We start from the raw sequence: 24,687 nt of genomic DNA on the forward strand, positions 1-24,687 counted from the left end.
ATGGATCTCATTGTCTTTCTTGATTCCCTCTTTTCTTTCAGTTTCTTTTATTTAAATCTTTAAACATTTAATTACAACTTGTTATCTGCATTTTAAAGATCACAGATTAACCCATAAATATAGCATAACTCATGCCAGACGGTTTTGTTAAATTGTAACCAGAAAATGACCATGGCACATGGTTTTCTGTGTTCTACAATAAGACCCAACATCAGAACTGCTTCAAGGCTCTGGAGGGTGATACCAAGTGGAAGCCAGGCGCTATCAGCCAGCTTCTTTGGCACAGTAGTAGAAGTTACTGGATCTGTGTTTTCTCTAATGTAACCTAGAAGTACTGATCTCTTGAAGTTGTAAAAACTAAATGAGGTTCATAAAACGCAGACTAGTGCTCAATATATCATTCTTAGTAACAACAAAAGTCCCTGTTCTTATCATCAGTGAGTTTGGCACTGGACAAAAGCTTGGCAAGAGATTAAGGACAGAAACTACGCATTGAACTGGGAAACAAAAACCAAAGCAAACAAGCTACAAAAAACCTGGAGGAGAAAGATTGGCTAAAGAATTGAACAAATCTGTTCACTTAGATAATAAAATTAGACCTTTTGCTGCAAATTTTGCTGTTTTTATTTAACATTTGTTATTAATTGTTTTTTCTTTTGGTGAAATAATCAGTATCACTTCATTTTATTTTTTTAAAAAGCTACTTTTCACTACTATGGGAATTTAATGAATGTTTGGTTCCCAAATAGTAATAACAGAAATCCATCTAAATTTTGCAAAAGTTTTCATTAAGTGACAATGATTGCCAGGTTCATATATAAAAGCCAGAGACCTCAGAGCCTTCCCCACAGAGCTAGAGTAACACAGTAGTCATTTACTAGGGTGTCTTAGCATCAGAAGGTAAGCAGGAAGTGATGAAACGTACTCAGTTTGGGTTTGAGCTGGGCAGAGGTTCTCATGACAGGTAGGGTTTCAGCCAACAGTCCCAGATTAAGCAGTGCTGTATGTTCAGTTGCGACTCTGTCCAACCATCTGAGATGTTTTCCTTTCGGGAAGAAAGCTGAAGAGACGGTGATGTTCTACAAGGCCATCTGAGTCCAGCAGTCTTACCTTCTGAACCCTTGCTGCAGAAGGCTGCATCCTGCCGTATAAGGTAAGTCCTTCTTACTAGTCTAGTGAACTTAGGCCGCAACTTAACGGAGATTTCTTAGAAATCTGTGGGGCCTACATAAAATCACCAAGCGATTCTTCGGTGTACACACTGCTTCTGGTTCATCATTGCTTCAGTGATTACAAACACAGTTAACTACTCTACTTCCATCACCTCCTGTTTGTGTAGAAACTACACTTAGAAAAGGCGAAAATTTAGGGTCTTCTCTGAACAAATATTCAGCCCTGGTCATGCACATGACGTTCTAGGCTTTAAAACACATGGGAGCTTTTCAAAGTCTTTATTCACTGGGGTATGTTTCTAGTTTTGTTTTTCTCCTAACTTTTGTGCCAGTACTGCCGTGGCTAATGGGTCTACTTTTGAATGCATCTTGGTGGGAACAGCAATTCTGTCTTGAGGACATTCCAAGGAGGAAAAAAAAAAATAAGGCAAGTTCTCAAGTTAGTTCTCTTGAGAACAAAATCCATAAGGCTTTTGTCTAGTCCTAGGAAAGCAGCCTGCATGTTTATGGTAAAGAGCTAGGAATGGTAAGTGGATGAATTAAAATACTCTTTGACTACAAATTCAGCAGGTTCCTCCACTTGGTTAATTTTGCTTTCTCACAAGGCTAGACCCTAAATTTAACACAGGTAAAAACTTGAGGATGTTTGACATTAAGACTATCTTTGAGACTTCTGCTTGGAAAATGGCATTTACTGTTTTTTAACCAGCAGTAAACAATTCACAGCAGTGTTACTGTAGTATATTGTACCAGCACACTGACTCACAGTGTCACCTACTGCGATTTGGCTATGAGAAGACAGCTTGCTTACTGCTGTATATAAAATAGTAAATTTAAGACCCAAATACTAAGGTCAAGAATCAGATGAGACTGAGATAAGCTATTTGGAATCTGATAGTAAAACTCTCATGAAACAGCCGGGCTAGGTTACTCAGTCCTTAACTGTCGGCAAAGCCAAACTCCCATTTCCCAGGCTGAAGACCAGTACCGCCATCTCATCACACGTAGCCAGTCTAACTGGCCCAAAGGATAGTACAAGGTCGGCTTCTCCCTACAACGCTCCTCCCCATCGGTAACCAGCATATGGTAAATGTGCTAAGACCAGAACTGCAAGGTCCTGTAATTAAGCTTGGTCAGGAGTTTTGAGCTTTAGCTTTTAATCTCCCTGACCTTAAATACTGGGGAGAGCTAAACCATAAATTTGATGTTATACCCAGAAAAAACAGTTCAAAGTGATAGTTTGGAACTAATCTTGGCTGATTTTTTTTTAAAATTAGGTATATTTTAGAAAATGTACCTGAAAATCATTCCTTGTTTCAACTTAAAATTTTTTTACACAAAATCATCTAAATGCAGCATCTTCTGAAGAATGACTAGTTATAACATGGATTACCATCATGTTTGAATTTTTAAAGTCTTACATATAATTCTAATATTCTTCATCCTAAAATTGGAGATTTTTTAAAAACATACATTTACTTATTTACTTATTTATTTAGTATATGTCATACAGCTTTCTGCCTGCATGTATGCCTACATGCCAGAAGAGGGTATCGGATCTCAATGCAGATGGTTGTGACCCACCATGTGGTTGCTGGGAATTGAACTCAGAACCTCTGGAAGAGTAGACAATGCTCTTAACCTCTGAGCCACCTCTCCAGCCCCAAAACTGGAGATTTTTAGAGTTCATAAATATAAATGCCAGCCTAAACAGGTCTGTAGGGAAATAGTGAAAAAGTTTTTTTCTTTGTTGTTGTTTTAATTGTTGTCTTGAGATAGAGTCTCATAAAATCAAGACTGGCTTCGAGCTCTTGATCATTTGAGATTAAAACATGCACCACCATGCCAAGCTGTAAAACTGCATATTACAGATCCATATAGATGCCGTAACAAAGCTTCAGCTTTAAGTAAATGTTTGTTTCCTTGACATGCAGCCCTCATAAAACTATCATACTGCTTACTCTTCACCAGTGCGGTTAGGGTTAGGCTACACATGACCAATGAATCTGTCCTAAGTAGACACACAGAAAGGCGAGGGCATTTTTATTTTTAACCTTCAGTCACTCTGGAATTACATTAGGTTGCTTGAAATCTTTGATAATGATTTTAACATTTCACAAGTAAGACAGAAAAATGGAACCTCTAACAACCCAGAATTTACATAATGGCTTCTAGATCACAATTGCTCTGGTAAGCTGCCTGCTAAAGTGCATATCCAACTGCTTTCTGGCTCTCCAAAACCAATGAAAATAAACAGAAAAACAAAGAAATCATGAGGCTCTACAAAAATGGCTTAGAAAAACAAGTTTTCTATTTATTTAAAAATAAGTTTATAGGTACTACATTGCAGGGACAGGAATTCTTACACATACATTCTAGTCTGTATAAAAGGATTCCAAGAATTATGCATCAAAACTAACATAGAAAGTGTCCACGTAACAGTAAAGAAAGGTCCAATCAATATGTACAAAAAGAAAGGGCCTGCTACTGTGGTGCAAGACTGCCGTTTATGACATGATACTCCAGGTTTAGAGAAATAAAACAAGAACATCAATAAAGCTAAATAATTTTAAAAACTCTGTCACTTATTACATACAACAGATCTGCTTGTGTTTAACATTGCTTTCTGTACAAAATAAACATAATTTTAATTTGAAATGTGTCAGTTACAATATTAACCCTTTAGGTCTGTTGCTTTTTTAAAAATTGAGCTATGTTTAGACATCTAAATATCCCATGGTGGGATTTAGTAGTTTTCTTAATAACTTTTTAAGACCTGTTTCTTCTTGCTGTTTCAATATGGTCTAAAAATGTAACATTGTATCTTACTTTTTAATTTATTGTTGTGATAAATCAACACACACATCCTTGAAAGTAGTCAGCATGCGTGTGCATCTGTCTTGTAAGTGCATGTACTATAATACAATCCTGAACCTATCTTCTTAGTTCTTTAAATGTAGAAACTCATCCATATACTACTTTGTATTTGGTTTGTGCCATATAAGGTTAATTTCCTGATATTTTTATCTGCATTAAAAAAGTATTTCAAAACAGAGCTATTGAAACTAAAAAATATATTTATAGCTCAGATAATCTACTCAGTGTACTGTGTGTGGGTTCATCTCCAGAGCGCTCAAAGTGGTACTTATGGTCTTCTGACTCAATTTGACCTCTTCCTGGAGTACTGTACATAGTTCAAAAATGTCTTTTCATTTGGATCACTTTGATAAGTATAATTAAAAACAAAATAGTTTCTTAGTAAATGCATTAATTTTAAAGTCACCTAGAAATCATTTTTTTTTTTATGGAAACAAAAGATGTACTTTAACATAAGACTACTTACTGCCTAATCAAGTTACTACTGTTAGCAATATCTTCTGGATAATATGGGAGAAATGCATTCCAAACAAAAGTAATCTTCCCCCTATTCACCTTTAAAATTCTAGGATAAACATTGATAATAGCCCTTTGGTAACTCAAGTATCTTGGTCCATTTAATCTACTCAAAATTAAACTTCAGGTGAACAAAATATTAAAGATCAGTTTGTTTTCTTTAGACAGATAGAAAGCTCAAATTACATTAGAGAGAAACTTATGGATAGCTATGATTATACAAAATGGAATGTCAAAATAAAACACTGTCAACTGAAACTAATTGTGTAAATGCTGCTAAAATATCATGCAGGGTTTAACTTTATTCCAATAAACCTGTGAAGGTTCTGTTAGTCTATGCTGCAGCTAAGAGACAGTTCTGTTATTAACCATTATGTGGTGTGAGAATGCTCGCTGTTCACTGTCTTACATACTTAATCTCCAAGTGAAACTGTATCCAGTCAACCTGTGTGTCCGATGTGTCCTAAGCACCTGACAATGTCCACAGCTATCTAATTAGAGTAAGACGACTGTTAGTAACTCACCAACCTTCAGTTGTAGTGAGACAATGCAAAACAACACTGGAAATAAGGCCCTTAATTTTCAGTTTATACTTATGTGCAGAAGACAAAGAGTGCTCTAGACAATACTTTAAGATGCTACATTTCTACTTCCAAAGGCTGGTAGACTGCAATTAGACTGAGTCTTTAAACTACTCCTGTGACAACACTGAAACTTCTGTTAAACTTGGGCTTTGTGAAGCCAGGATAGCATAAGAGAACAGTATGGTTGAATATTAGAAATATATATAAACTGAGTTTTTCTTTTTGGTATTGCTGCTGTTGTAGCCCTAGTCCTGAACGTGGTTTGCAGCTAAAGGTAACTTTGAACTCTTGATGTTTTCTGTCTCCACTTCCCAAATGCTGGGATTTCAGCCATGGACCACTGAACGCAGCCTGAAAACTGGTATCTATGTTCCATGTACATAGTAAATTTCCTTTCTGAAAGTTTCAGTAAACTTGAGATTTTTCTTATTGCTTACCTAAGACAAGCGCTAACAATTCCTTCTGGCCTATAAGCAGTATATAGGATGTTACTGCCTCAAAGAGGAGACTTTTCCAAGCAGTAAAAACAAACCAAAACATGATGACTTAAAGTTCATAATTTATCTTCTGCAATGTACAGAAGCTAAATTATAAAAATAAAAAATCTGTATCTGGTATTAATATATCTTAAGTTTTCAGTTACAAATAATACAATCCAAGTCATTTTGCCTTACCAAGAAACCAGTGTCTAAAAATGTCCAAATACGGTCACTGAGTATGCAGTGTCTTTAAAACAGAAATGTTCTATTTCCTTGTTTTAAGACAGATGGAAATACTTATTTCCCTGCTCAGAGGTTGGAGCTCCCTGTGCACCGTTCTAGAGGTCCTCCACACTAAGACTGTGCACACTTCCTTATACGGAACACACCTTATAGCTACTTTTATTTATAAAAATGGAGTTTAGTCTAATCTTCTAATACAATGCAGATAACATCAGGAAATTACATTTCTCAAATAGATTCCCTTCAAAAGCAACTAATTACTTTAATGACTTAAATCTCCAATGTACACACTATCATTTTCAGTAATGGTGACATTGACTCATTTTTCTATATAACACATCATCCATTTCTGCATTAAGAGTTAACTACTTAATTTTAATTATATAGTTCAATATATTTGTTAGAAAAAAATAAATGTACAAAAAAAACTAAAAAAATTTGAAATTATTTTTTTAACTGTAAAATCACAGCAATCCAGTCAAGGTCTGGAAAATGGTTCACTTAGTTTCACTGGAGGGTTTCTGTACAAATTTCATTACAAATGATCTAAAAAGCCGAAATGCATCACTTTTCATTCTTCTTCAAGACAGTTAAATGACAGTTTAACATTAATCCTTATTGGAAACAAGGAAATAATTATAATCTAATTACATATTTTGCCAAGGTTCAATTAAAGACTTTATTCTCTATATCAGGGTCATGCTGATATATATTTTCCCCATTCTTCCTTTTTAAAAATGCAGTATCTGAAAGATTTGGTTACATTTTTGAACCACATCAGTCCTCAGAAAATACTACATTCTTAAAACTTAAAAAAAAAAGTAATTTAAACAATAGAAATGGCATTTGTTGGTTCTCAAGATATAAAATAACTAATGTACCATAAACAAATAAATAACTGCTTTCCTTTTTCCATAGCAGTACATATAGTAATACATTCTCCTAAGTCATATAGTTATCATTTACAATAGACAACTTAATTTTACTAATGATGCAAAAAATAATAGAATACAAGGCACAATCATTAAATGAGTTTCTCTTTAGAGTGTATATTGAGATACCAGCTTGATAAGGACACCGTAAAAAGTGCAGAAAAACACAATGTGCAATGAGACCACTGTATAAAACATGATTGCATAAAAAGTGATTTGGCCTATTTAACTTTTAATAATTGAAAATAACCAATCTTTTCCTTAAAATTAAACTATAAAGTATGACATTTTAAAATTATTTTTATTCTACTAACTATCTAAAAAATCCTGAAAAAAGAATTTATACCTGGGTAATAGTACTTAAGAATGCGTTTGTATATATATATATATTCAATCACACCCATTTATCAATATACACACGCACACAGACATGGTTCTTTGTAAGTCATTTTAGCCTATTGGATATGTCTGAAGTTTAAAAATGACATTAATCCAGATCACGTAAACATCAAATTCCATACATTTTTCCTGTATTTTCCTTGAATCCTTTAACTACTTAAACATTTTCTCTAAGATATCTCTGTCAAAGGACCCACCAGTGCATTATTTTCCTACTATTAGTACCAAAAAAAAGATACAACTCAGCATAATTTTGTAATAACTTGCTCTTTAGAATATATAGCTTTTCCAGTATTGAAAAGTGTATGCTGTCCTGACAGTCAAAAACAGGCTTTCCACTGCACTGATTCTCAGTCTTTGGCACAATAAACAGAGATAGAGTGACTGATATAAGAATCAAGGTCTGAAAAATTAGACAGTCAAATGTTTTCCAATGTGGATATGTTTCTTTTGCATCAATACATTTTCTCCTAAGTTTGGCAGAAATGGAGTAAAACAAATGCTTCCTCTAGATACTCTGTATTGACACCCTACAACTCACAACACTTTTCAGGATAACAAATGGTGGGAACTGGAAAGTTATCTTTAGAGGAAGCCATTCTTAATGTACTGCTACTCTTTGTAACATTTCTTTTCCTAGGGGCATGACTTCTGTTATCAGTAAAAATGTACCTCACTTGGTCAAAAATAACTCAATTTAACAGGAAACATTCTTTACCTCTAGAAATAGTATGTTTCTTAATAGTGTAGCAGAGCGGTCTCTTCCATAAATAAACCAGGAATTTATAACAGGTCCTCAATTTCAAACAGTGAATGAAATGAATGTGGAAACAAATAACCTACTAAGGGCAATAAATAGCAAACATTTGAAATATATATGTATATAGACTTTTTCATTCAAAGATGTAAATTATCTTCTAAATGGTTTTTTTTCTCCTTTTTCCCAAGTCAAATTGTAACATTCCCTAATCCATCATAGCAGCAAGGAAGCAGAAATCTTAGCTCTACGTACTCCTTAACTGTACCTGCTTTATAGATTTTTTAAAATACAGTATTTTGCTTCAAGTTACCAACCAATTAAATTAGCCTTTGCTTTTTCAGTCAACTTTCGGACTCGTCCTCTACTAGAAGTTCCAAATGTCAAAGAGGTGTCCTCGAACAACAGCTGTCTCTGTTCTTCCTCTGAATCATCCTCATTGTAGAAAGCTGTCCTTCGACCTTGGTTTCTAGTTCTCATGTGAGGTTCAGAGCCCTTGAGTTCTTCAAACTCTTCTTCCTCATCTATAGGATCATCCGCTTTTTTCCGGTTACTTCTCCTTAATATTTTAACATTTGTAGGAACTATGAGTTCTGAATCTAGGTTTTGAGTTTTCATCTTCCTTTTGGGTTTTCTGCCTCCGCGACTCTTTTTCTGTAACAAATCCTCCTTAACGACATTAGTTTCAGAAAGAAAGCTGCATGTTGAAGAAGGAACCACATCCCCCCTGATGGGATGCATGTTATTTTGCTCAGAGTTTTCTTGCTTTGTAGTACACTGCAGGTTCTTGGGCTTTCTACCTCTTTTCTTGTGTGTAACTTCACCACTACTGGTGTTAACTTCTACCTTAGGCTTCCTCCCAGGTCCTCTCTTGACAAGTTTTGATGGTTGTCCTCCATGGCCATTTACTTGAATTGTTCCTGGTATAAGAACATTGTTCTTACAATCTCCTAAAAGAGAAAAACAGCACGCTTAAGATATAACGGGCTTTTGTTGTTTAGTCCTCCAGTTAGTTGGTAAGAGCATAATTCTATCTAATGCTATGATCATAATAATGGTAATAATAATCTACTAAAATGAGAGAGAAAATTGATAAATTTCTGTCACTACTTACACATTCTTTTTAATTAAAAAACTATTTACTTATTATGTGTACACTTGGATGATGATGAGGGAGTTCTCTCCTAGTCTAACATGGGTTCTCAGGATAGGAATGAGGTTGCCAGAATTGTAAGCACAAAGTTACCTGTTATCTTACTGGCCCCTGGCAAAAGATTCTTAATGAAAACAGAAAGGGACATGTAAGTACAAATAGAAGGCCTAAGTTAATGCTGTCTCTCTACTACCCACATTACCTATTCTGATGTGTCTGTAGCTTAGGATCACGTGAAATGATCATATCCATTTGCAGTTTACTACAACAAAGTACTTTACTGTTCAAATCACTAACACAGGGCATTTCAGTATCACTACTTTAAAGGAATTAAGTCATGGAAAAATATTCTTGTCATACTAAGTTTATGACTTTTTAATCCAGTCTTCTCATTAATGAATAAACACAGAAACTGTCATCTCTTGCTTTCAGTCATTTGGTAAGTGAGAAAGATTCAGAAAGTAAAGAATGGAGAAATTTCATCTGTGAATGTGACAATAACTTCTATCTAAAAGAGGAGTCTGGAGCCTAAAAGAAGCTTATCGCCATACGATCTCCTTATGTTCTCTGGACATGCAAAGAATCTTCCTTCTTAATTACTCTACACAAGATAATTAGGAGTATTATCTGCTGCTGCATCAAGTTACTCTCCACAAAACCTGGACGGTTTGACACTCCTCACCTAGTCTTATCTACAAATTATAAGCACCATATGATACCTGGTTACAAACTGTTTTCTCAGATTGTTTAAGGAGGTTAAGGAAAAACAAAACACAACTACTGGCTGGAAAAGTGGACCAGTCAGCTACATGCTTGCTATGTGTGCAAGCACCACACTTAGGCTTGGCCATCCAGAAACCAGAAAAGGCCAAGCACTGTGATACATACATGTAAATCTAACTGCTGAGAAAACAGCCAGGAGGACCCTGGAGCTCAATGGTCAACCTACCTCACCAAGTGGGCAAGTCTAGGTGTAGAGGCCCTGCTTCAAAATACAAGGTGAGTGATTAAGACAGACAGTTTGACACATACATTAACTGCTAACCTCCATATGCATACACTTGTGTGCACACCTACACACACAATCACATATACTGTTCACATTAAAATAAAACAACTGCACAGGAAGTTTTTACATGCTAGTCAAATAGTCTATTGCTTTAGGTAATTAAATGGCACAGGATAATCTGTAACCATTCAATATTGGCACGAGTATATCAATGCTGTCAGATGGACTACTATTGTCTGGATCAAAAATCATACTGTTAACAAAATCCATCCTAAAATTCCAAGAAATCCCAAAAGTCAGAGCAAAGTGAGGAAGGGGGGCGGGGGAGGGGTTCCCAAACTGTGAGGTTAGGGAATGGTGGAGAATGCATAAAGTAACAAAGGATTTTCTACCAAGCAAACTACCTTAGTCTGCGGGTCCTTTTGCCTTACATGAAGATGCTGATAAAAGTACTACACTAAGACACAAGCAGAGGAACTGGATCACACTGCTCCATTACACACACATTATCACACATTTTTTGAGATACTATGAAAAGATCTGAGATTCAATTTATGGGCATATTAGAAACAAAGAAATATCATGCTAAACACCCCCTGGCAAATATCACAGAAGAAAATTTCCCAAACCTACAAGAGATACAGAATAAGGACAGAGTAGTGAAAGGTCAAGTCATTTATGAAGGCAGGTTCATCAAAATAATTCCTAATTATTCAACTGATATGTTTAAAGCTAGAGGACCCAAGTTTTAAAAGCTCTAAACTGTCAATTTGGATAATAATGTGTAGTACTAAACCTAATAATTGAAAGAGAAATCAAAACTTTTCAGGATAAAAACATAAAAGGAATTTACGAGCACTAAGCCAGCACTACAGATAGTGGAAAGAGTATGTAAAAATGAAGAGAGAGATTAACACACCCAAGGAGCCACAGAAGAGTTAATCAAAAAAGTCCAAGAAAACACCAAAAACAAAAACACAACAAAATGATAATAATACAGACAAAATTTTGAATTTTAACTCTGAATATCAACAGACTCAACTCCCATTAAAAAAATGCAGACTGGCAGACTGGGTTACAAAGTAGGTTCCGTTTTAGTGCAAAGGGATAGAGAAAGGGCTTCCAGGCAAGTATAATTAGGAAACAGCACTTAGTATTCCAATACCTGACAAAATGCAGCCCCATCTAAAACTATTCAGAAAAGGTAAGAAAAACCTTAGACGGAACAGAACACAAGCCATATTAAAAGAAAAGGTGAGAAAATACTGGAATTAAATGTCTAGGTAAAGATAGGAGGACTGCGGAGAGGTTGGGGTTGGGTTAGTCCAAACTAAGGATCTATGGGGAAAAACAAACAAACAAACAAACAAAAAAACAACATAGGAGAACCCACTACTTTGTAAGCTAACTTTAAGATTGTACTTAAAAAAGAAGAATTTGAATAGAACCACCCTGAATGGATGGCTACCACCCAGAAGATGTGGATTACTAAAAATCTCGGTGTTGGGCTCAGGATAAGTCTTTTTAAGTTATTGGTAAAAGAGGCCCAGGAAGCACCCAAAATAATACAAGCTATTTCCCAATGGTTTTGATTACCATCCTAAATAGATGGCAAGACCCTACTGATGAAAACATTCCTCACTTTGGAAATGAAATGTCAATTGATCCCCCAAACTCTCTACCTGTTGCCTACTCTTACACAATGCCAGAAGGTGTGACGCAGCCTGCAGGAGAAGAAAACTGTCTTATCAAGAGCTGGAGCCTATATGCACAATACCAACCTGTCAGGCGACACGTGTCCACTGTTGCAATAATGGTGTGCTGTTTATGAGTAACCAATCATTTCTACCTTGAGGCCCACTTAAAAGGAGAAATTTCATGCTACTATAAACCTAGTCAAAAAGCCCATGACTTAGGTAGACTATATAGCCTGAGAGGGTGAATAGGTTACTGGTGTTCTGTTTTGCTAAATGGTCATACTGTCAAATTATGGACGAATTTTAATCCAGCAACATGGCTATTCTTATCCTATCTAAACACGACCTAGTCTGTGTGATCCAATTAGAATGGAAACATGCCCTTAGTACACACCCTTAATTCCTCTGGCTGGAATCCTTTAGTACATACCTTTAATCCCAAACAATGATATCTAATTGAGGGGCAGACAAAGTAATGAACCAGACAAAGGCTTGACAGAACTGGTCAGATATGCCCAACTCACAGGTGAAAAACTATTTAAGAACAGTATAGGGACAGAGTCAGTTCAGTCAGTTTCTATTTAGTCAGTGGAGTGGAGTTGAGTTCATTTTATACAGTTCAGTGCAGATCAGCAGAGGCAGCTGAAGCTAGAGAATAAGTAGCCAGAGAATTAGAACAAATTGCCAGAGTTAGTTTGAGACCAAGCAGAGCAATTCAGGAGAAGCCAAGAGAAGACAAATTGAATTAGCATGTAAAGGAGTTTAAGCTAGATAGCTGAGTTGACCAGCCAGATGGAGTTCAGAAAGAACTAGAAAGGGTGAGCTTTTTCAGCAGTGTGCCTCAGAGGTGCCAATTATAGCAGATAGATAACAGTTACTTGTACAGTGTGCATGCTCATGGTATGTACAAGTGCTTTGGCACTCATGTGGGGGTCAGAGAACAAGTCTGCAGAGTCAGTTCTCCTGTCAGTTTATGGGATCCAACTAAGGTTGAATGGCCCATGTGCAAACAAGTACCTCTATCAGTTGAACCATCTCAATACCCAAGAATTGAGTTCTTTATCCCAACTGTACAAGGAGACACTATATGCATAATACAGGGTTAATACAGGGGTATTCACTAACTTGTTCCCACAGATAGTCAGATATTAGCCTCCAGCTATCAGTAATTTCTTCTGGCCAGCGCATCCATGAGTTACTAAATTCATCAGTACATACTGTAACTTTTAAATTAACATCCCCAAAAGGAAAAAGGCTAACTCCTATAAAAACATTAACTGTAAGAAGGACTTACTACCGCTGAAAGAATGACAAGTGACATTTCACTTTCACCTGAAACCTGTGATGGACCAGTCCCAGTCTCTGCGCTGGACAGCGGCGGCACAGCACCCAGGTATCAGGAAGAAGCCAGCTTACCTTGATCCACAACTGCTGAAGACTTCGGAAGTGGAGATGCTTTTGTGAATACGGAAGACTTCATCTTCCGTTTGACAGGCTTTTCCTTTTCCATGTTTTCTTTTGCAGAGTTATTCTTCGTACCATGGCTGAAGGTGAGCTGATCAGGGCTTGAAAGAGTACTCAAGGCTTTGGAATGTTTCACAGAATTCTCTAGTACTAAAACACAAATGAAGAAAGATTAGAAACTGAGACTTGTTAGGCAAAACGTTGCTACTAACTCAAACTGCTTCAGTTAGCCAAGAAGATATAAACTGAGTGATACTTAAAGTTTCCTCACAAAATCTTTCTTTTCTATAGTACTAGGCTGTAACCCAAGGCTGCATCCGTACTTGAGAAGCCCAGGAATCTACTTTCTAGTAAGAGACGGCTATAAAAAATGTTAACAGGGGCTGGAGAGATGGCTCAGCGGTTAAGAGCATTGACTGTTCTTCCGGAGGTCCTGAGTTCAAATCCCAGCAACCACATGGTGGCTCACAAAAAATGTTAACAAGTCCAGCCCAACTAGAAGCTTTCTTTTCAGTTCAGGATTATGAAGGCAAGTGTGGTCAAACTGTTAGTGTCAGGTTTAAATTTAGGCAATCTATATCAGTTTTTCTGTGCTCTATAAAAATATATTCCTTAGTCTCAACTATCTTTCTCTCACTTCATATTAATTTTTTCAAAGAAGGAAAAATAGTAAAGACAACAAAACCAACGGAAAATCAAAAGCTCTTTTGAAAAAATTACACCTTGATATATAAACTGTGATTAAGTCTTACTTGTTTTCCCTGGCATGGCAGATGTATTAGTTTTTGAAACAAAAGCTTTTGTGGCTGCTGATGTAGAGGGCTGCTCCGTGACAACTGGATCTACAGCTATGCGGTTGCTCCTAGTTCGAACGACAGAACTGGACTCTGGTTTACCATTCATTTGAGCAGCACTGTGCCTTGGAAGTACTGATCTTGTAGGTATGGAGAATGGAGAGGTAGATATTTCTGACTTTAGCTGGGGTTTTAAGATCCTTTTTTTCCTTTCAGGGCTGAAAGTAAGATAAGATCACACTGTTAATCATTCTTAACACTTTTCCACATATATGTTAAAAGTTCTGTAATACTGCTGAATTCAACATTTGTACTATTATGATGTATGTTAAAATATGAGATTTGTAGTGGATTTCATATGGTTGTGAGCCTTTGAAAAGTGAATATTTAGTGAAGGACCATTGCAAATGCTACAGTTATATGACAGAAAGCATGATGCCATCACTAGCCTAAAAATGCTGTTTCACCGTATAGATTTAGCAGTTTGAATTTAAGCACCTACACTAGTAAAGCTTTAGTTTAAAAGATTAAAAATCCTCCACATCATAGGAACTTGCATGTCAAATATATCATTCTGCAATATAGGGAATAGTAAAGGAAGCATTAAAAACCACCAAGTTCTCCCATTTAGATGACAAAGTTATAGACTAGCAGTCATTGAAAAGGAAGTAAGCACCTTGACGCAGCGCTGCTGGAAAGGGAGCTGCTTCTGTTTCGTCTCTTCCTCCTTTTGGTTATGGTGTTTCTCTTATGAAAACGAAGAGCAGATTTATAATCTGACAAAACAGAACTAATATGTTCTTCAAAGAAAGCAGATAGGCGTAAACTCATGCTGTAAATCTATAGAGAAAAAATATCCACAAAATGGGTTAAAAATTCTTCAAAGAAAATGCCTACTTAGTAAATACTGTAATTTAAATATTCTTCTAGTAAAATTCTCTTGAATTTATAAAAACTGTTGCTTGTATTTTTTTTTCCAGATTCTTGTGATGGAAAATAAAGCAATTTTACAGTAGAAAGCAACAAGTCACCATCAATACCAATAACATGATAGCCCATTAATTTTGCTCAAAGTTTAAAGTAAAAACATTTAGAGACTTGACATTTAACAAAATAAAACAATGATGATATACCCTTGATCTTTTGCTTGGTGTATATGCTTTAGAATTACTAAAAATGAGCCTGACATCTTTACATAACTCCATGGGTGACTCATAATTCCCAGCCTCTAAAGTTTCTCTGACAGTAGCAAAGTCCATTGGCGTATCAATGATGTCTCTGTAGTCCTAGGAGAGAAGGAAGAAACAAACAGTATTATTATTACTACCAAAGCATCATTTTACAGTACAGGGATTAACAGGATTTTTATGACAAGTTACAGAACTATTAATCATCATTTGTAAAAACAAAACAACAGTAAAAACTTCAGCCTACCTATAAATATAAATCTAAAAAATGTCAACTTATTGAAATTATAAAGTAAAGAAATACAATCAAAGTGGGGCTGCAGAGATGGCTCAGTAGATAAGAGCACTTTCTGTTTTTACAGAGGACCCATCCATGTTTTGAATTATGCAAGCAACAGGCAAACCTGTGGTACACAGACATACATACATGCAGTCAGAACACTAAACATAAGACAAAAGTATATCTAAAACTCCTCAAAACATCCCATCCATATAGCGTCTGAAGCCACAGTAATTTCACATCTCAAGATTTAACAAATTAGGTATTCTGTCACAAAACGATAATAGTAAATATAATAGATGTCAAAAGGCCTGTGCTGGAAATGAACTGGATAAAAAGTAAGACGAGACGGAACAAAGCAGAGGTGAGACAACAGCTACTGGTCACTCAGTGGACGATGAGCAACAGCACTGACTGCGCCTTTCCGTTATTTCACTCCTTTTTCTTTTCTTTTGCTTTTACTCGTCCTCTTCTATACTGAGAAGTGGAAATCCCAGTTTGATCTATCTTGGAGTTTTTGTGTTAATAATTTCCATTTTGATTCCACTATGGTTAGAAATACTTCATAACTCAATAAATATTAATTTTTACTTTTTTTTTTCTTTTCTTTTTTTTGGAGCTGGGGACCGAACCCAGGGCCTTGCGCTTCCTAGGCAAGCGCTCTACCACTGAGCTAAATCCCCAGCCCTAATTTTTACTTTTTTTAAACCCAATTTGGATTTTAGTTTTTAATTTTTCTAATCTTTCATGTGCTGTATGAAGAAGCTTTATAATTTCACATCCTATACCACAATAGTATAAATTTAGATTCTAAGTCCATAAATAGTATATATATGCTGAAAAGAGATTCCTATCTCACAGTACAGTCAAGAATGACAGTCACTGTGGAAAGAATTATATGGCACTCACCCTCGGTTATTACACGCAAATCTCCCTCAGTTGGTTAAGAGTGGGACACCTTAGTTCTAAATTCTTTCCTAACCATGGCTCAATGTTTCATTTATTTCTGCACAGGGGTAATATGTTTATCTCTAGAATTAAATAAAACATTAAGGCTTAAACAACAAACAACAGGCACTGCGAAGTAAACTGGAAAGCACTATGTTACAACTTATTTGTAGGAAATAAAGGGAGGCCTTGCTTCTGAAACTCTGAGTACTATACAGAGTACAAACTCAATTCTGGAATTCAGGGAAGTGCCATACTGACCCTATTTATTCTGCTGTTAAAATCAAACATTTGTCTTGCATATTTAATGATTGTGTTTCTGGTTTTCAAAACTTAAAAAAATTTATTTTATGATATCTATCAACAAGTCCATATTTATCATTTCACATTAAAATGCCTACATAAAAACAATCAAGCTAGATGAGACGATATTTAGGTTGTGATGCCATATAAACTTTACACTTTTGAATTCCTAAAGTAAAACAATTTTTTAAAAAATCATTTTAACCCGGATCAAGACTTCTATGTCTACATGCAATTATAAAGAGCTGATTATACAATCTCAACACTTCTAACCAGGTATTCCCTAACGTTCATACACTGGAATTACATAAATACATACAATAAATTCTTAACTTATTTATTTTTACATCTGGACAACAGCCATACCCCCAATCATCCTGTTTCTCTTCAGAAAAGGGCTGGCCACCTATGGATGTCAACTAGTCATAATAAACATATAGTAATTTTAACAGATAATTCAATGTAGTAATTCTTTCACCATTACAACTATCTATCACGTATTTTCATTTTATCACCACAGTTCCATGAGAAAAAGAGGCATCATTTCTGCTGTCTAGGTAACAGCTGTAAGCTCTCAGTACTAATAGGGAGAAGTAAAGCGTTTGTGCTGGTAAAGCTTTTTGTTTGTTTTTGGTCATCTTGTCGCAAGTTATCTGGGAAGAGGTAAGACAGTAAGAAATTGCTCCCATCAAATGTGCACACAGTTAGCTCTATCGGGGACACTCTTTTGATTGATAAATGTCGATGTGGAATGTAGTGCCCTTGTGCAGGTAGGTCCTGGACAAGGCAAGTAGCCGAGCAAGCAGCACACATCCTTCCTCCATTGTTTTTGCTTCAGTTCCTGCCTCAGCTTCCCTTCATGAAGGACTCTAATCTGTAAAGAAGCCCTTCCCCTCCCCACGTTGCTTTTGGTTCATGGTGTTTACTACAGCAATAGAAAGCCAACTAGCAGAGTTAGTAAAAAATTCTATCATATTGAAAACTAAGAGATTTACTCTACGTTACAAAACAGGTAAAGAATAGGTAAAAGAATGAGTCAGTTCTTTTCAGGTTTATGTTTGGTCTCTTTCCATCCTACCAGTTTCCAACTTGAGTTCTTTGTAACTGAATAGGTGATGAAATCATGAATGAATGAATGAATGAATGAATGAATGAATGAATGAATGAAGAAATGAAGCCCTGCAATGAAAACAGTTGTATAAAAGTAATCTTAGAAATACTCACTGGATATTCAAGAAGATCCACAGGCTGTCGAAAAGGTTCTGAATCTTCACATTGAAATATGAGATTTAATAACTCTTGACATTGCTTCCTCCATGCTTGAATATCGTAAGACTGAGCTCTGTTGCGTAACCTCCTTCTAGGTTGATGATCCTGAAATGAAGATGCACAAGTAGCAGCACGAGTCCTATGTGTCCATTTGTGCATTCCTTCGTTCGTTCCTTCACTCATTCATGGGGCAGGGCATGTATACTTACACTCACATGGGAGGCCTATGTGACACATCCGGTACCTTTCCTCGGGACCATCAACTTTGTTTTCATTTTAAAGTATTATTTTACTTTTGGCAGGCTTAGGACTTACTACTTAGGCCAAGCTGGCCTAAGACTCATAGAAATCTGCCTCTCTACTACTGAGATTAAAGGTATGTGTCAGCATGCCCACAGATTGAATTTATTTTCAATTATATGCATGTCAGCGAATATCTGCACATAAGTACAAAGGTTAGAGGCATCAGAACACACCCTGAAGTGACTGTTAACTGTCCCAACATAGGGTTAGGAACCCAACTATATGTTCTCTTAACCAGTGAAAACATCTTTGTTCAGCATCTCACAGTGAAAATGGGCTCACTGGCTAGCAAGCCTGAAGGAACCTCCTGCCTTCACCTCCCCAGCACTGGAATTACAACTGAGCTACTTTTATGTGGGTGCTAGGGATTGAACTCTGGTCCTGATGCCTGCAGAGCAGGAACTGTCCTCACAGAGCTGTCACACGAGCCACAGGCTGTGCTTTTACTACAAGGTTCCATACTGAAGCCCAGACTGAGCACTCCTGATCTGAAAGCTTGGCAGAAGAAGTGGTTTGTATTTCAAGTCTCTTTATTTTGTAATATTTGCATAGTATTTATTGGTTGAGGAATTCTAAATCAATCCAAACACCAAAATAAACTTTTTGAGCATCATTGCTCAGAACTTAAAAGTTTTTTGAACACTTGATTTTCAGATTAGGGATGTTCAAACCCATGTAAAATATAAATCTTTCTCAGGAAAATACACATAAAAATTATTTGAACACTTCAGTTACTTTTAATATTAATTAAGAATAAATAAACTTTCAGTATACTTAATACAACAAAAATTTCTGTTAAAAAAAAAAAAGCAAAAGTGATTAGAAACGAAAATGCTGTTACCTTCCTTTTTCGGGTAGAAGTTCCTGGAACATCAGCATCTTTCTCTTCTTCCTTTTAGGCAATAAAACATCCAATCTATGAAACATCCTAGACCTTATCACTTGGTAGTTTTTTTTTAGAAAATGAATAATGCACTTGACTGAGGAAAGTCTCCACCCATTAAAATTTGTTTCAACCTCAGGTAAATTCTAAATATGATAGCAACAGTTAATATATAGTACTGGGAAAAGTGATGCTCTAATACTTTAATCTGAAAACTATTTACATGTAAATCTTATTTAGAATTCTATAATATGCAGTGTTAACTAATGTAGCAATCACAGTGAAGTAAGTTACATACCTCAGAATCAGACAAAACTTTCTTCTTCATGGAGTTGTAAAGTGGAATTATGTTATAACAAGTCTGATCCCTAAATAAAAGAAAATGTTGATGTCTGATTAGAGCTATGTGAATTTTCTTTAAGAATTTGTTCCTAAGATTAAAAACTTTAAGCCAAACAATTTTGGCATTTGCTGATTACACTTTCCATATACATTTAGTTCATGTCCTTTATGACTGATTTCAATGTGAAAAATTCAATTCGCACTTGATTTAAGGTAAAGAATATATATGGTCTTCTAATTCCTGTGACTATCCCATCTTAAGTGGAAGTATTCCATAACATATCTTTAGTCGTCTCCTATGACTTTCTGTCTGACCTAACTTCCTCAACACTCTCCTGTACTGTTTCTCTCTTTTTCCAACAGCACATCGCCTTTACAGTCATGAGGCATCTCAAATTTTCACTGTCCCTTTCTCTTTAAAACTCAGTGGTCTGCTACTGTGAATTCTAGCCTTACATTTCTTGGTCCCTTCCCTTTTCTCATTTCCATAAACTAAGCCTCACCCACTCTTGATCCATGGTAACAGATGTTTATGCTTTTCATCTTGTCTTGAGATTTTATCAGAAGATACTATACTGAAATGAATATTTTGAGGCACAGTGTAAAACAAACTGAGTATATCAAAATACTTCAACATTTATTTGCTTTTAGAACTCATATTTTAGGAAGTCTACATCCTAAAAGTTAAAGGGATGGCTCGTTAAAGAGTGCATACTGTCCTTCCAAAGGACCAGTTCAGTTTCCAGCATGCTTATCAGGAAGTTTACAACTGTTGACACTCCGGCTCCAGGGGATCTGACACATTTCTGAAGGGACAGACATTTGCATAAACACACCCACGCAGACACATATACAACAACACAGTAAAGGTTTATCTTTTCGAAAAGATTAGTTCCTTAGGTTGGCAATCAAGGAACTTGATGATTTGATTTGGTCCAACCCAAAAGTACAGCAACACCTATGACTTCATTTGTAATCTCGACTGCACGAACTCATTCTTTAAACAAAACAGTAGAGCTGATCTGCTGGAGAAGAGGAACACACATGCTATGTGTGCATAAGGGCAGAGGACAACTCGATCCTCTCATTTCTCCTTTCCACCTTGTAGGCACTTGGAATTGAACTAGATCATCAGGTTAGGGTCTAAGACCCTTATCTGCTGAGACGTCTCACTGAGCCCTCAACTCTTTCTTCATCATTTTTTTCAACTTCAACTCTTTTCATCATTTTTACCACTTCACATAATTCTTTCTCTTACCTTGAATGAATTTCCTGACCTACCTCCTCCTGAATTCATCAGCATCTACTTCATCTGTAAAAATAAGATTCTTCGACTATGTACTAGTATACCAAGTTTGCTACTTTTGTAATTCTCTGATTAGCCCATGTTCACTAAACTATAAATCATAAAACTCTACTACAGAACAAAAGTATAATTATTCTATCGCCAAGTACTTATTACATCACTTTGTACGTATGTATTACTTAAAATATTTGCTGAATAGTCAACTGAAAAAGTACAATCATCAAAATTTCAAGACCTAGCTATCTTAAAATCTATTAGCTACAAATTTTATTTATTTAAAAAAAAAAAAAACAGAAAAAAACTCCACCACTATCAGCACCACCAAAACTATAGGCATTTACTTTAGAGCTAATTCTTTAAATCTGCCTGGCAGTGGTGGTGCCTGTCTTTAGTCCCAGCACTCAGGAGGCAGAGGCAGGTGCATCTCTTGAGTCTGAGGCCAGCCTGGTCTGCAGAACAAATCCCAGGACAGCCAAGGCGACACAGAGAGACCCTGTCTGGACACATAACCTTCACTTCACGTTAATGACTATGTTCTTGATGGTATTGGTGTCAGAACCCAGGGTTTTCCAAAAACAGTGTTCAATCACTCAGCTATGTCTCTAGCTGCCAAGTAACTATTTGAATGGAATGTGTTTTCAGAGACTAATCCAAGTAACATTTTTTCTTCTTCATTTTAATATGAATTTATTATGTAGTTTTAAACAGTTTGAAAGAGATGTTATAGAGAAGTTTCCCAGGTAATCAATAAATGTAACTAACCTCACTTAAGTGGTAAAAAGCCCCCAAACACCAGAGAGAAAAAAGTCACAAGATGTTTTCAAAGGGGGTCTCACATTGTAACCACACAGTGTAACTAAGTCAAATAACCTTATAATTATTTAGCTACTCATATTAATTTTGCTAATTAACCCTATAAAGAAAATACCTGTAACTTAGCAAAAAACCCACTGATTTCAAGAATAAGAGATAAATCCTCAGGTTATGTTCATAGAACAATAGTTTTTCAACCTTCTTAAAGTTGCGAACCTTTAATACAGTTTTTCATGTTAACCCATGGGTAACCCAACAATAAAATTATTTTCTTGCAACTTTAGAACTTTCATTTGTTAGTGTTGTGAATTGTAATGTAAATATCTGATATATAAAGGATATCTAGTATTGATCTTCAGAGGGTTCTAAACCTACAGGTTGAGAACTACTGTTTAAAAGCCTGAATATTTTCTCTATTTTATTACAATAAAATGTGGTTGTAGCTGAGTGTTTTTATAAAATACAATACTACATCATTTTAAACAAAAGTAGCAAAAAAAAGTCCCCAAAATGAATAGTGACATTAATATGCAACATTTACATTTAACTATATTTTATATAGTTAAGTTAGGCATCTGGCTTCAATATCTAAGGCTTAATGCCTTCTTAGGGTACATAATAGCTGAGAAAAGGAGGAAATGTGTTTATGTCTACTATCCATACTAACTTATGGGACTGTTGATTAGAATGCAAACTTTGTAAAGGATTTTTTTCTCCTTTTGAGATGTCTCCTGAGGTAAGACGGTAGTTCATATCTGTAATCCAATTTCTGGAGGCATAGGCAGGCAGACTTATGAGTTGAAGGCCAGGAGGACCCAAAACAGTAGGAAGGAAAGAAGTGTCTCTTAACATTGCCCAAATTGTTCTCAATCTTGCCTCAGCCTCCCAAGTAGCTGAGGTGACAAAAAACCTTGGAAATTCAAATTTACCTACCTTGCTGTACTGCCTAATATGTTAAAATGAAAACTTTGCAAATCAAATGGCAAGGATTCATTTTAATGTGCAAATTGGCTAAGGCAACCTTCCAAAGCCTTACATTACCTCAATTGGAAACATCAGATAAAAGAATCTCTGCCACCTGTAGCATGGTCTTTATGTGGGTCACCCAAACATCTGGAGCAAGGGCTGTTCCTGAGTCTGTGTGCCTCTCTGTGGATCCTGCACCCCTAAATAAACAGCACTCTCTGGCCTCAGTGGGAGAGGATATACCTAGTCCCACAGGACCTTGACGTGCAGGGTATAGGGGTCTTCCTTTTCTAAGGAGAATGGGGAAAGGACTTGCATACAGGGATCCTGGATGGAAAGGAAGGGCTGATACAGGGTGTGAGGTGAATAAATAAATAGATTCAATAAAATAAAATAAAAGCCACTAGTCACTCGATTCCAGAAGATCTGACACCCTTTTCTGGCTTCTGTGGGTACTGCATATATGTGGGCCACACACATTTGTGAAGGTAAAGGTAACCATTCATACGAATGTTTGAAGGTGTGAGCTTTTTTCCTGATCAGAGCCATACTATGTAGCCCTACCTGGTCTTAAACTCTATAGCTAGACCACGCTGGCCTCAAATTCAACTATTTCTACCTTCCTAATGCTGGGCTGAAAGGCAGGAGCCATTAAGTGTGACTTAATTTTTTTTCTTTACACTAAGATTTTACAGTTTAAAAGAGGAACTATGCTTACATGATAACACCATCTATGTAAAAGATGATTGTAAACTGTTTACACATTAGCACTTTACACTTTAAATTAGTTCACATTTTAAAATCATGCCATCACTATAACATTATACTAAAGCATGGATATATAACTCACTTAATAAAATGCAGAAGAAGATCGGTCACAAATTTAGCAGACTTCACAATTGGACTTCCTGGCTCATTAAATGTTCGTGTATTATGTTCTATATATCGAACTTCCCACATTAGGGATGAGAAGCGCCTGGAAGAAAGAAAGAAAGAAAGAAAGAAAGAAAGAAAGAAAGAAAGAAAGAAAGAAAGAAAGAAAGAAAGAAAGAAAGAAAGAAAGAAAGAAAGAAAGAAAGAAAACAAACAGAAATCTTTATAAGTGTACAAAATTTAAAATTAAAACAAATTACTATTAAAACAAATTACTAAAATCTTAAAAACATCTCTAAACCTAGGATAGTGAAAACTATTCTCAACAATAAAAGAACATCTGGGAGAATCACCAACCCTGACCTCAAGCTATATTACAGAGCAATAGTGATAAAAACTGCATGATATTGGTACAGAGATAGACAGGTAGATCAGTGGAATAGACACAGAAATGAACCCACACTACCTATGGCCACTTCATCTTTGAAGCTGAAATCAATGGAAAAAAGAGCATTTTCAACAAATGGTGCTGGTTCAACTGACAGCATACAGAAGAATGCAAATCGACCCATTCTTATGGCCCTGTAGAAAGCTCAAGTTCAAGCAGATCAAGTAGCTTCATATAAAAACCAGATACACCAAAAATAATAAATGAAAAAGTGGGGAAGAGCCTCAAACACATGGGCACAGGGGAAATTTTCCTGAAGAGAATACCAATGGCTTATGCTCTAAGATCAAGAATCAATAAATTGGACCTCATAAGATTGCAAAGCTTCTGTAAAGCAAAGGACACTGTTGTTAGGACAAAACGGCAACCAACAAATTGGGAAAAGATCTTTCTTTACCAATCCAACATCCAACAGAGGGCTAATATCCAATATATACAAAGAGTTCAAGAAGTTAGACTCCAGAGAACCAAATAACCCTATTAAAAATGGGGTATAGAGCTAAACAAAAAATTCTCAGCTGAGGAATATCGAATGGCTGAGAAGTACCTAAAGAAATGTTCAACATCCTTGGCCATCGGGGAAATGCAAATCAAAACAACCCTGAGATTCTACCTCACACCAGTGAGAATGGCTAAGATCAAAAACTCAGGTGACAACAGATGCTGGTGAGGATGTGGAGAAAAAGGAAC

At 36.1% G+C, this 24,687-nt stretch overlaps 1 protein-coding gene across 5 annotated transcripts in view; it reads right to left on the reverse strand.

Annotated features, from left to right (window-relative positions):
• Positions 1-3,465: 3,465 nt before the first annotated feature.
• Positions 3,466-24,687, reverse strand: part of Phip (PHIP subunit of CUL4-Ring ligase complex) — a 114,296-nt gene continuing 93,074 nt past the window's right edge. For 4 of the 5 annotated variants that reach the window (XM_087562218.1, XM_087562217.1, XM_087562216.1 and 1 more), the window contains 9 exon segments: positions 23,527-23,652; positions 19,548-19,617; positions 19,208-19,258; positions 18,019-18,168; positions 15,210-15,362; positions 14,753-14,916; positions 14,035-14,294; positions 13,235-13,432; positions 3,466-8,909 (listed from right to left, as the gene is read on the reverse strand). In XM_087562218.1, coding sequence (XP_087418344.1) covers positions 8,269-8,909; positions 13,235-13,432; positions 14,035-14,294; positions 14,753-14,916; positions 15,210-15,362; positions 18,019-18,168; positions 19,208-19,258; positions 19,548-19,617; positions 23,527-23,652 — 1,813 coding nt within the window. In that variant the 3' untranslated portion in view covers positions 3,466-8,268. 5 annotated transcript variants of the gene reach the window in all.

Source organism: Rattus norvegicus, chromosome 8 (assembly GCF_021556685.1).
Source record: "Rattus norvegicus strain SHRSP/BbbUtx chromosome 8, alternate assembly SHRSP_T2T, whole genome shotgun sequence".
NCBI classification, from domain to species: Eukaryota; Metazoa; Chordata; class Mammalia; order Rodentia; family Muridae; genus Rattus; species Rattus norvegicus.